This window comes from Gopherus flavomarginatus, chromosome 4 (genome assembly GCF_025201925.1).
Source record: "Gopherus flavomarginatus isolate rGopFla2 chromosome 4, rGopFla2.mat.asm, whole genome shotgun sequence".
NCBI lineage: Eukaryota > Metazoa > Chordata > Testudines > Testudinidae > Gopherus > Gopherus flavomarginatus.
In genome coordinates this window covers 156,361,091-156,374,561 of record NC_066620.1, presented here as the reverse complement: position 1 = coordinate 156,374,561, position 13,471 = coordinate 156,361,091, and the positions used below count along the sequence as shown (strand labels likewise).

Sequence of the window (13,471 nt, the reverse complement as noted above, 5' to 3'; positions counted from 1 at the left end):
GTCAGGAGAGCAGTGTTGCAGTCCACATGTCCGTGAACTCCAAGCCCACCTCCTTGGGTACTGCTTGTGAGCCACCTAATGTGGAATGGACAGGAGCAAGCACTCGAAGAAGAATTAAAAAAAAACAGTTACTAACCTTTCCATAACAGAACATTGTTATTCTTTGAGATATGTTGCTCATGTCCATTCCATGACCCACCCTCTTACCCCACTGTCAGAGTTAGCCAGCAAAAAGGAAACTGAGAGGGTACAGGGCTGGCATATGCACACCTTATATTAGTGCATAAGCACCAGAGGATGCTAGAGCTGATGCGATGGATACCACTAAGGGAAAAATTTCCGACAGTGGTGCATGTGGTGCACACATACCTAATGTGGAAGGGACATAAGCAACACATTTTGAAGAATAACAGTTATGGAAATGTTAGTAACTGTTTTTTCTATTTCTTGACAGAAGATCATTGTACAACATTTTTGGCAGTAAAACTCAGAATTTAAACTGTAGTTCTAAATTGTCATATTGTGAAATTTAATATACGGAGTTATACCTATCTCTTAGAACTGGAAGGGACCCTGAAGGATCATTGACTCCAGCCCCCTGCTTTCACTAGCAGGACCAAGTACTGATTTTCCCCCAGATCCTTTGCAGGTCACAAAGAAAATAAAGATGAAAAAGAGACTGATGATGAATATGGAAATAGGTGAAGAAAATGTAATTTATTAAAACATTCCTTTTTTAAATAGTATTTCATTTCTGGCCATTATATACTGCTAGCATCAACTACTGTAAAAATGATTATTTTGATGTTGGACTGTCATGGCATCGTCAACACTTTCTTCAAAGTGTGACATTTCTTTGCCCTCATAAAACTTATTTTGGGTTTCTTCACTTTGTAGCACTAACACTGCACAACAATTTCTTAGAAGTCCTCAGCACTTACGTTCATTTTGACTTATTTTTAATGAGTTTAGCTTAAAGTGCTGTAATATGTCAGGTCTTCTTGAGCACATTTTTAAGAAAAGAGATTAATTTATGCCAATGTTAGTTTCTAAATAAAATAAACTCATCATTGCAATTTTTAGCAGTAAAGAAAAGGAACCAAAGTTGAACAGACTAATTTATCTAGGATGAAGCATTGCTGATGAGTTACCAGTGAAGGACAGACATATTGACTGTTATTAAAAGTGGATTGATGATCTGAATTTGGTCAACTATCTAAACACATGGAAATGTCATGCTGTTTTCATTGACTCCTGCTGATCTTTGTATCTGCTATTTGTACAGACTGCATTTCATGCTGCTTCTGGCAAATTTATCTAAGTCTTGGCTGAGCACCCTTTAACACTGCTCTAGGCAATTTTTATTTGGCCTCTGGCTTTCATGTGCCTGGGCAGTCACTGATGCTGCTCCAGGAAATTTTTATCTAGTCTTTGGCTTCTGCCTAGTTGAGCAGATTTTGATGCTCTCTTGGGTAATCTTTGAACAGAAATCTTATGAGAGCAGCTCTTGCTGATTTCACTTCACTGAGTTTTTGGAAATATATTTCCCATTATTAATGGGCCTCTTGTAGGTCCTTATGTTTTGAATCTAACATTTTCAATGTTTTTCTCAACTTGCTTTGATTTCTTCCACCAGTTAAATTTTCAAGCCGGAATCACTGTTATTAAATCATTTAATTATTTAAATTTGTGAGATAAGATTGAAACATGATTTACTTGTTGAAAAAAAATTATCTGGCAACCAGCACTGATCATTAGCTACTCTTCATTCACCTATTTCTATCACCAGGTCCAGAATGCTGATTGTACACTAAATTTTTAGGTTTAAATAAGTAAAATATTTATTTATACATACATACATACATACGTACTACCATAGCACTTGGGGCCCCAGTCATAAACTAGGACCCCATTGTGCTAGGTACACAAACAAACAAAAAGATGGTCCCTGCCCCAAGAGGCTTACAGTCTAATGGTAAGACAAAAGACAACTGATAAATATAGACAGGCAGAGAAGTACAAGTAAACAATTAAACAATATTTGTTCCGGGATGCTGGCACAATTTTTACAGTACAGGTGCTGAGAACCATTGAACCAAACTGTAAACCCTCTATATAATGGAAACCACTTCAAGCCAGGAGGTGCGGCAGCACCCTTAGTTCCAGCACCTATGATTCATCCACATCAGAGGCAGCTCTCTTCTCTCACCTTACAAAGGATCTATCTAGAACAGCAAGTTGTGTTGTTCCATCATTTGAAAACAAGGTAAATTAATTAGCTGTAGATTGTATATAAATCCTTCCTGCTTCTCTCCTAGCTAAGACTACTATTTTACCTGCACCTTCTGAAAAAAATAGTGTTTGCATTCCCTGGCTGATCATATCTTTCCTCTTCCTCATACTGCCTTTAGAGGAAAATAGTGTTATGCCAAAATAAACAGTTCTTCTTCGAGTGATTGCTCACATCCATTCCAGTTAGGTGTGCGCGCCGCGCGTGCACGTTCGTCGGAAACTTTTTACCCTAGCAACTCCAGTGGGCCGGCAGGTCGCCCCCTGGAGTGGCGCCGCCATGGCGCCCAATATATATCCCTGCCGGCCCGCCCGCTCCTCAGTTCCTTCTTACCGCCGTGTCGGTCGTTGGAACTGTGGAGCGCGGCATAGCTGTCCTCCACGTCCCTAGCTCTCCTAGTTTCTATCGCTTGTTTATCGCTTATCTCTAGTTCTATATAGTTGTTAATTAGTATTGTTAAGTAGATAGTTTAGTAAATAGCTGTTAAGTAGTTCCTTGCCGGGGGCTTAGCCCTTCCCGGCACCGGGCGCCAGGCTCATGCCTGTTTCGCCAGGCTTCAAGCAGTGTGCGGCCTGCAAGAAGCCCATGCCTACCAGCGATCCCCACGAAGCGTGCCTGAAGTGCCTCGGGGAATCGCACAGATCTGACAAGTGCCGCATCTGTAAGGCTTTTAAGCCGAGGACAAAAAAGGAGAGGGATCAGAGGCTCCGAACTCTCCTAATGGAGGCGGCACTTGACCCGTCGACTTCGCAGACCGTGGTTTCGGCACCGGCACCGGATCGCTCCGGCACCGAGAAGACTCCCCGGCACCGACCTTCTCCGGCACCGGAATCAGAGCCTAGGCCGTCGAAGTCTAATACTCCGGCCAGGCAGACCCGGCTTGAGCGCCCGGCCTCAACATCGGCCGCGGCACCGCCGGCACCGTCAGCACCGTTGACTCCGGGCCCGGCGGGTCCGTTGAGTCCGGTGCCGCCGAGCTCCCCCATGAGATCTGGGGTTGAGATAGTGGTCCCATCCACTCCGGAGACCTTCGCCTCGGCTCGGGACCTTATTGCCCTGACTGAGCCCACTCGGCTGCCACCCCCGGTACCTCCGGTGCGGGTTGTGTCCAGAGGCAAGCCCATGCTGTCGGCGCCGCCCAGAGACAGTCGTTCGCCATCCAGGTCCCGACGTCTTGGGCGCTCCAGATCCCGACGCCGCTCGCAGTCCCGGCACCGCTCCCCTCAGCGATACCGGTCGCACTCGCGGCAACGGTCGGCATCGAGACGGTCGCGGTCAGGCTCCAGTCGGCGTCACCGGCACCGCGACTCCAGGAGCAGGTCCCGACGCTACTCGCCACACCGGTCGACCTCCCGGCACCGAGCTGGTGGCAGGTCCCGGTCCCGGTCCCGGTCTCGCTCGACCTCCCGGCACCGAGCTGGTGGCAGGTCCCGGTCGACCTCCCGGCACCGAGCTGGTGGCAGGTCCCGGTCCCGGTCGATCTCCCGGCACCGAGCTGGTAGTAGGTCCCGGCACCGAAGCGGCGCCCGGCACCGTGACAGATCCCGGTCCCGGTCCCGATCCCGGCACCGATATGACTCCCGGCACCGGTCCCCGGCACCGAGACGATCCTCCGTGCCGGCACGCGCAGACCCGTACCATCCAGGGTCGGCCCCGCCGTGGCCCTCGAGGCAGCCGTCCGTATCCTCCCAGACGGACAGCGGCTATGCGCTGGGCACCGACCGGCAGGCGGCGCTGTTTGCTGATCCGCCGCTGCAGGACCAAGGCCCACAACAGTGGGGATTCTGGACACCCTGGGCGTACCATCAGGCCCAGGGCCCCCAGCAGCTCCCTGCTAGGCCGGCGACTGCGGAGCGTAGGGCCCCTGAAGCCTCTTTGTCTCGCCCCCCTCCCTCCCCGGAAGGGGACGAAGGGTCCAAACAGCAGGACTCCGCTGTGGCTCCGGAGACAGAGGCGAGGGCTGAGGAAGACCCTCAGTTGGACACTATTGTGCCTGGGGTCTCATCATCCTCCTCCCCGGATGAGGCGGTGGCGGGTACCTCCTCCAACAGTCCCCCCCCGCTGGATCTCAGGGCGCACCAGGACCTCCTCAGGCGATTGGCTCAAAACCTGAGTCTGCAAGCAGAGGAGGTCTCGGAGATAGAGGACCCAATTGTCACCATCCTCTCTTCCGATGCTCCCACCAGGGTCGCCCTGCCGTTCATACGGACCATCCAGGCCAATGCCAATACTATCTGGCAGTCCCCGGCCTCCATCCCTCCGACAGCGAAAGGAGTCGAGAGGAAGTACATGGCCCCTTCTAAGGGGTACGAATATTTACATGTTCACCCGACTCCCGGTTCACTGGTAGTGCAATCGGTGAACGATAGGGAGCGTCACGGCCAGGAGGCTCCGGCCCCCAAATCCAGAGAAGCCAGGCGGATGGACATCCTTGGCCGTAAGGTGTATTCGGCTGGGGCGCTGCAGCTCAGGGTCTCTAACCAGCAGGCCCTGCTGAGCAGATACGCCTTTAACTCCTGGGTGGCAGTGGACAAATTTAAGGAGCTGCTGCCACAGGATGCTCGCCAAGAGTTTACGGCCATCCTGGACGAAGGCAAGAAGGTCGCGCGCACGGCCTTACAAGCCTCCTTGGACGCTGCGGACTCGGCTGCCCGTACCCTCGCGTCAGGAGTTACGATGCGTCGCATCTCCTGGCTGCAGGTTTCCGGCCTTCCGCCAGAGCTCCAGCACACGATACAGGACCTTCCTTTCGAAGGCCAGGGCCTGTTTTCCGATAAGACAGACCCCAGACTTAAGAGTTTAAAGGACAACCGGGTCATTGCGCGGTCCCTCGGGATGCACACCCCCGTGACACAGCGTAGACCCTTTAGGCCGCAACAACAGCAGCACCGTCGGCCGTTTTCCCAGTTCCGCCAGCGGCAGGACCTTTACAGGCGCCGCGGCAGGAACGGGAGGCGCAGGCAGTCGGGGAACCAAGGGGGGCAGAACCAAGGCTCCTCAAAACCCCCGCCTGGTCCTAAGCCTTCATTTTGAAGGTGCGCTCGAGGGCGCAGTAACAGTTTCCCCTATGGATCCTTCCCCCCCGTTTTCCAACCGCCTTTCGTTTTTCCTCCCGGCGTGGTCCCAAATAACATCGGACCGCTGGGTCTTAAGCGTGGTGCAGACGGGGTACCGCCTGCAGTTTGTTTCGTTTCCTCCTTCCCGCCCTCCTTCCTCGTCCCTCTTCAGGGACCCCTCTCACGAGCAATTCCTTCGGCAGGAGGTGCAGACGCTCCTCAGCAAAGGAGCTATAGAGGCGGTTCCCGAAAACGAGAAAGGCAAGGGGTTTTATTCCCGCTATTTTCTGATCCCCAAGGCCAAGGGGGGCCTCAGGCCTATCCTCGACCTGCGAGAGCTCAACAAATACCTCGTGAAGTTGAAGTTCCGCATGGTATCCCTGGGGACCATTATTCCATCCCTGGATCCGGGAGACTGGTACGCCGCCCTCGACATGCAGGACGCGTATTTCCACGTTGCCATTTGGCCACGCCACAGACGCTTCCTCCGCTTCGTTGTGGGGGCTCGTCATTATCAATTTGCGGTCCTCCCGTTTGGCCTGTCCACGGCCCCGAGGGTGTTTACAAAATGCATGGCAGTTGTCGTGGCGCATCTTCGGCGCAACCGTGTCCACGTGTTCCCTTATCTGGACGATTGGTTGGTTCGGGGCACGTCGGAACAGCAGGTGTACAGCCATGTCCGCGTGATCACCGGCATGTTTGCGAGTCTGGGCCTCTTGATAAACACAGACAAGTCCACCCTGAGGCCCACTCAGAAGGTGGAATTTATCGGGGCCGTCCTGGACGCCACTGTGGGCAGGGCCTCGCTGCCTCGGCAGCGGTTCCAGACCATGGCGGCGATCGTTCAACGCTTGCGGTCAGCCCCGTTGACGTCAGTGAGGACATGTCTAACCCTGTTAGGCCACATGGCGGCGTGCACTTTTGTGACCGACTACGCTCGGCTCCGCATGAGGCCTCTCCAGCTGTGGCTTATCAGTCATTACAGGCCAAGGCAACCGCTAGACATGTTAATCACAGTCCCCCAGAAGGTCTTAGATTCCCTCGGCTGGTGGTTGGACCAGTCCGTATTGTGTGCGGGTCTTCCCTTTCACCCGTCTCAGCCCTCGGTATCCCTGACAACGGATGCCTCAGATCTAGGCTGGGGGGCCCACCTAGGGACCCTGCGGACGCAGGGCCTATGGTCCCAGGAGGAGGTGGGGCTACACATCAACATGAGGGAGTTGAGAGCGGTCCGCCTTGCTTGCCAAACGTTTTGTCATCAGCTTCAGGGTCGTTGTGTAGCCGTGTTCACGGACAACACGACGACCATGTATTATATCAACAAGCAGGGCGGCACCAGGTCCTCCTCCCTGTGCCTCGAGGCGATACGACTCTGGGACTTTTGCGTAGCCCACTCCATTCACCTCAGGGCTTCCTTCCTTCCCGGAGTACGGAACACGCTGGCGGATCGATTGAGCAGATCCTTCCTGTCACACGAGTGGTCCCTTCGCCCGGACGTCGCTCTCTCCATTTTCCGGAGGTGGGGTTATCCCCGGGTGGACCTCTTTGCGTCCAAGGGGAACAGGAAGTGCCAAGCGTTCTGCTCCTTTCAGGGCAGGGAGCCGGGGTCGATAGCGGATGCCTTCCTCATCCAGTGGTCGACCCACCTGTACTATGCGTTTCCTCCGTTCCCTCTGGTTCACAAGGTCCTCCTGAAGGTGCGCAGAGACAGGGCTCGTGTGATCATGGTGGCCCCGGCATGGCCCAGACAGCACTGGTACACCATGCTGCTAGACTTGGCCGTAGCCGACCCAGTTCCCCTGCCCCTTCATCCGGACCTGATTACCCAGGACCACGGGTCTCTCTGTCACCCAGACCTGCAGTCGCTGCACCTAGCGGCGTGGCTCCTGTGTGGCTAACTGGTTCCGAGCTGCGCTGCTCCACGCCTGTGAGAGAGGTGCTCTTGGGCAGCAGGAAACCGTCCACAAGAGCCACATATTCGGCAAAATGGAAACGCTTCTCCTGTTGGTGCGTAGAGAGAAATCTCCGCCCTATGGAAGTTTCGGTATCCGAAATCTTAGATTATGTTTGGTCCCTCAAAGGGCAAGGTCTGGCCTTATCGTCGTTGCGAGTCCATCTGGCAGCTATCTCCACCTTTCACCCGGGTGCGGACGGTCGCTCCGTTTTTTCTCACCCGACGGTGTCGAGATTTCTTAAAGGGCTGGAACGGTTATTCCCTAACGTCCGTCCCCCTGCTCCAACCTGGGATCTTAACCTGGTGTTGTCCCGGCTCATGGGGCCCCCTTTTGAGCCGTTAGCTACTTGCTCCCTGCTTTACCTCTCTTGGAAGGCTGCCTTTCTAGTAGCCATCACCTCAGCTAGACGGGTGTCGGAACTCCGAGCCCTTGTGGTAGACCCCCCATATACGGTCTTCCACAAAGACAAGGTACAGCTTAGACCACACCCTGCCTTTCTACCCAAGGTGGTCTCAGCCTTCCACGTCAACCAAGAGATTTTCCTCCCGGTTTTTTTCCCAAAACCTCACTCCTCAGGCAGGGAGCAGCAGCTCCACTCGCTGGATGTCCGTAGAGCTCTCGCGTTCTACATAGAGAGGACCAAACCCTTCCGCAAATCCCCCCAGCTTTTCGTGGCGGTAGCGGACCGTATGAAAGGGCTTCCTATCTCCTCCCAGAGGTTATCCTCGTGGGTTACGTCCTGCATCAGGACCTGTTATGACTTGGCCCATGTCCCTACGGGCCGTGTGACTGCGCATTCTACCAGGGCGCAGGCGTCATCGCTGGCTTTCCTTGCCCGTGTGCCCATCCAGGAAATCTGTCGGGCAGCGACCTGGTCATCGGTCCACACCTTTGCTTCCCACTACGCCCTGGTACAGCAGTCGAGAGAGGATGCGGCCTTCGGAACTGCAGTGCTCCGTGCCGCGACTTCTCACTCCGACCCCACCGCCTAGGTATGGCTTGGGAGTCACCTAACTGGAATGGATGTGAGCAATCACTCGAAGAAGAAAAGACGGTTACTCACCTTTGTAACTGTTGTTCTTCGAGATGTGTTGCTCACATCCATTCCACACCCGCCCTCCTTCCCCACTGTCGGAGTAGCCGGCAAGAAGGAACTGAGGAGCGGGCGGGCCGGCAGGGATATATATTGGGCGCCATGGCGGCGCCACTCCAGGGGGCGACCTGCCGGCCCACTGGAGTTGCTAGGGTAAAAAGTTTCCGACGAACGTGCACGCGCGGCGCGCACACCTAACTGGAATGGATGTGAGCAACACATCTCGAAGAACAACAGTTACAAAGGTGAGTAACCGTCTTTTAAATATTCTAGACAGTAACTACACTCAGTGAGTCAATAATTGTGTGGGTTAAAGCAATTTTTTTTCCACACACCTGGACCTTTCTGAGGTTTTTTTATATGCAAAGCAGTGCACAAAAAGTAGGCAATCCCCAAGTACAACTTTCCAGGATACATGGTCTTAATGACCAGCCTTGCTGTTGAGGTTTCCCAGGTGCAAAGTGGAAGAGTTTAGGGAGGAAAAGAGGTATGGGGTAAGCAGAGACACAGGTTCCAGATAGCTGCTTCTGGGACAGGACAGAGATGAAGTTTCTGCAAGAGGGAGTCTCCTTTGTGCCATTTGTTATCATCCTTATTCATAGAAACAGGACATGTGAACATTTTGTAAATAAACAAATTACACTAAGAAAATTCCTGACTCAATGTCACCGATTTTGGCTCCAAATGGGAAACTTTTCTACAAGGTCCCAAATTCTGCTGTCATCATTCAAGGGGCAACAATAGGAAAATGAGGCAGCTTCCAAGAGATGACAACAAAGAGAGACAGATAAAAGCGGACCTACTCACACAAATACAGTTCTGCAATAACATAAGGAACATTTGGTATACAGTTGCTAGATGTTCCCTGAAAGTAAATGGTGATATTGGCAAGCTTTGTCTCACACAATTCTTGTTCCAGACTATCAGAATTCCTTTCTGTGCCGCTGTGGTTCTGCATGGATTTCTGTTCTCCTGCAGCGGAAATACGTTACACTTCAGGAGTCTGTGAACATGACTATGAAAGACTATAAAACCCATGAAAATAAAATAGCATTGTGTACATATCTTTCCATTTTCATCTCAGATCCTTACTGGATTAGAAGTCGGTGCCATAAATTACTGTGAATTTCCCTTTTTTAGTATTATAAAGGTCAAGTTTCTAGCTCTATAGGAGCCCAAGATAACACTTTTTGTAGCCATAATATTTTAATGTATGGAAAGAGCTATCCTAGGACTCAGGCTCCCACATTATGGTATCTGCTGGAATATTTTTTGAGGAAAAAGAAATATTCATTTAACAGATAAACATACACATTTCAAAAGATTCTTTGCTTGAAGTTGCTCAGTGAGTCAGAGTATTGGAATGCGTCCCAGGGAAACGAATCAATGGACTGAGATGGCCAAAGATGCATGATCAATCTATTGCATGAATCTGCACTGTTGCACATGAATAACACATCTACACATGTCTGTGTGTATGTGTATGTATGTATATTACATGTGCATTCTGTATTTGTGTGTGTATAATGTTTCCCCTTTTGACCCAAGTGACTAATTATGCAAAACTCTATGGATTGTTCCCACTAGGAGGATAAACTGATGATAGAGCCAGGTATTTTCTTTGACACAGTCTTGATTATTTACAAAGATTATATATAAAGTCCTGTTTCCCTGAACACAATAAGAGTCAAACAGCAGGATACAGTTCACTTGCTTGCTCTTCCCAATGTGCCTTTCCCACCAGCTCCCTGTACCCCAAAAGCTTTCCCTTGGGGCCACATTACCAACACTTCTGTTACTGTCTGCTCGACTGTCTGGCTAATTCTGTCTCCCTTCTGTCACATACAGCCAGACAAAAAGTTCCAACAATCAAAGCACGAGCCCCTGTATTTGAAACCCCTTAGGCCACCTGGTTCAGCTTCTACTCAAGCTTTTCCATATGCTTATGTTTTGGGGGCTGCTGCTTTAGTTTCAGCCACTGCTTTATAGTTACCCTGAATGAAAAGTGGCAGTTATGCCCAACCTATAACAACAAAGGTAGGGTCCAATCTACATATATATATATATATATATATATAATGAAAAACATTTACAGGGATGTTGTAATTACCCATACCAAGAATTACACAGGATAACCTTTGTGATACAAGAGGGCTGGGGAGCAGTGGGAGAGTGGTAGAGGGGAAGTATATAAGCCCTAGGCTAATTAAGGCATGATTTCCTGTAGAGTAGGGAGAGTTGCTACACATTAATTGGAGCACCTGTAGTCAGTTAAGGCCCTGTTAGCAACCTAATAAAACCCCCTGCTTCAGGCAGTCAGAGGAGAAGGAGGAAGGAGAAAGGACTGGAGCTTGGAGGTGTGCTGTGAGATTTTGAAGAGCAGAAAATCAGAGTAAGGGAGATTCCCTCCCCCAGTGTTTAAGGACCAAAAGTACAAAGAACCTGCAGGGATTGAGAGGGGCTGGAGCTCAGAGTAAGGAGCAAACCCAGACCCCTTCCCTGCTTCCCTCCTTTACCACCTTCACGGGCCACTAGTGGGGCCCTTGGTGCCCCAAGAGCAGGGACAAGGGGTGGCATCTTAGCCCCTCACCAAGAAAAGTGCAGGACCCGCCATACTACATTGGCCATCTTGTCACACCTTTCAATTATGGTACAGTAACTTTATAGTTATGACTAAGACATTTTAGTGTGTGTAGTCTCAGGTTAGATGAAGCTGAGATTGGCGGGGGGGGGGCTTTCATCTTTTTCCTCTTTTGGTGTCACTACAGGACAGAGATGAGGTAGCTTCGTGTCTTAACTGTGTATTTCCATACCTTAATACATTTGAATTTTGTTTAAGTAAAAGTAGATTAGTTTCAGTTCAGAGGAAGCAAAGCAGTCAGAGGTTGAGACAAAGTATGGTCGGGAATGGTTGGAAGCCAAGAAACAAAGAATTAAGAAGTCAATTTTTACCGTGGTGAAAAGTTAACAGCAAGATGGCATCCACTATTTAATATATTTATTAAGGACCTAGAAAAGGAGGTGAGCAGTGAGGTGGCAAAGTTTGCAGATGATACAAAGTTATCAAGGATAGTGAAGACCAAGAAGGGTTGTGAGGAACTTCAGAGGGATTTAACCAATCACAGAAAAAGGGCAATTGATAGCCAATTTAGTTCACTTTTGATAAATTCAAAGAAATACACATTGTAGAGAAAAAATAATCTTGTGAGGGATCTAACATGTTTCTAAATTAACCATGGGGCTCATTAAAGGGACCTGAGCAACATTGTGTACAGTTCAGCAAAGACCTCAGCTCCATATGCAGCAGCAGGGAAAAAAAGAAGGTAGATTAAGAGCTTCTATTCATTCTGTCTCATTACACAAGACATGAGAATATTCAGTGAAGTTAGAGTGGCAAAATCAAAATTTTAAAGGTAATACTTTTTCATACAACATGTAGTTTGGCTGTTGGAGTCTCGTCACAGGATGTTATTGAGACCAAGAATGTAGCAAGATTTTAAAAAGGGCTTGGATACGTCTATGGATATGATGAATATTCAGAGTTGTTAATAGTTAATCCCATTTCGGAAAGGATATTAAACCTTACACTTTAGAGTTTAAACCAATTGCTAATAAATAGGGGTTAGGGTGAGACTCATTGCTGGAGACAGATTATTCCATATCTGCATACTGCAGGTTTTTTACATCTTCTGTCTGAAGCATCTGGCACTGGGCACTGTCCAGGATACTAGACTGATCCAGTGTGGTGCTTCCTATGAATTTCCTGTGCCAAGTAATCTATCCAGGAGAACATTTGACACACATGCAGGCTCTGTTATACTATTGAATCATTACTTCTAATAGAATTGTTCCATGCAAATTTCTTGTAGGAAAAAGGTATTGATTGTTACCTCTTAATGTCTCAATTTCCCTATTTAAGAGTTACCTGTGCGGTTGAACTGACCCTGTCCATAGCCTATGTAGTCATTATGTGAATACAGTGTTCCTGTTAATGTGCATCACAAAGAATGCACAGGAGTCTGACTGAGATTTCCCTGCCTCTAGAGTACTGCTAAGTGATCCTCAGTAGAACAGACTCTCATCTATGGGCCTTTAAAGATGCCTTTTCAGAACATTTTCATGTATTTATTTGTTTATATGTCTTTGGTATGCACTCTATTGTATCTAATGGCAGGTATCATGGGGAATGTACCACAGAGCTCTCCAAACATCTACATGTGTGAGTGTACACAATTACTTGTATATGTACTTCTAGAACAAGTGCTCAGTGTCCAAATAAGCTCTACTGGGCGTGGTGTACGCTGTGCACCGGCATATACCTGCATCCATATTACCCTTTTTTGATATGTGGTATTAGTGCTAAAATTTCAGGAAGGGTATCATAGAGTCCTGTGCATCACAGGAGACATTCTAGGAACTGCCTTGCCGCATGTTGATGGAACTGTATGCCGCCTTCACACATTTGATGACAGCAGCTCCTGCTCATCTCTCCCTTCTGCCAAACTGTATTAGAGACATGGAGCAAGTCCATGAAGATGTGGTTCTGCTACTGCTCCCAAGATTAATGTTCATTCAGTGCAGTATCAGATACCAGATGGAATCAGTCCAGAAAGCTGTCAGATGGTAAAGATAGCTGACCTAGAGAGGGAATGAAAATCCACTCAGGTCCCATGGAACAGATGCTTTGAATGCCGGGATTGCAACAGCACACCCATGGATCACCAGTTCTTGTCCTGGAGAACCAGCATGCTGTGGTGGGACTACGTTGTCTTAGAAACCTGAGATGGTGACCAATGGCTTGAGATTGAGGAAGCAGACTTTCATTTTGTTGCATGAGGAGCTTGCGTCAACTTTGCAGTGCCAAACCATTTGATTTGGGAAACCTATAGCAGTGCAACAAGCAGATGGCTATTGCCCTTTGAAAGCTGGCAACACCTGACAGCTACCGGTCAGTTGCCAACCAGTTTGTGGTTGGGAAGTCAGCTGTTAGAGTGGCTGTTGTACCAGTTGCTGAGATATCAATACTATATTCTACCCACTGGTGGTTGACATTACCCACATCTGAAATTATAGCAGG

At 49.4% G+C, this 13,471-nt stretch overlaps 2 protein-coding genes across 8 annotated transcripts in view; both read left to right on the top strand.

Moving 5' to 3' along the window:
- Window positions 1-13,471, top strand: part of MEI4 (meiotic double-stranded break formation protein 4) — a 132,336-nt gene that overhangs the window by 110,862 nt on the left and 8,003 nt on the right. The gene's annotated exons all lie outside the window — the stretch shown is intronic.
- On the top strand, window positions 2,614-5,323 carry LOC127049399 (serine/arginine repetitive matrix protein 5-like). 7 transcript variants are annotated; one of them, XM_050950107.1, is made up of 2 exons: window positions 2,614-3,669; window positions 3,718-5,323. In XM_050950107.1, the coding sequence occupies exons 1-2, from the start codon at window positions 2,828-2,830 to the stop codon at window positions 5,321-5,323; spliced, it is 2,448 nt and encodes an 815-aa protein (XP_050806064.1). In that variant the 5' UTR covers window positions 2,614-2,827. The 7 variants fall into 7 exon arrangements, with proteins under 7 accessions (XP_050806064.1, XP_050806063.1, XP_050806061.1 ...); XM_050950106.1 differs by having other exon boundaries at window positions 2,614-3,675; XM_050950104.1 differs by having other exon boundaries at window positions 2,614-3,717; window positions 3,754-5,323.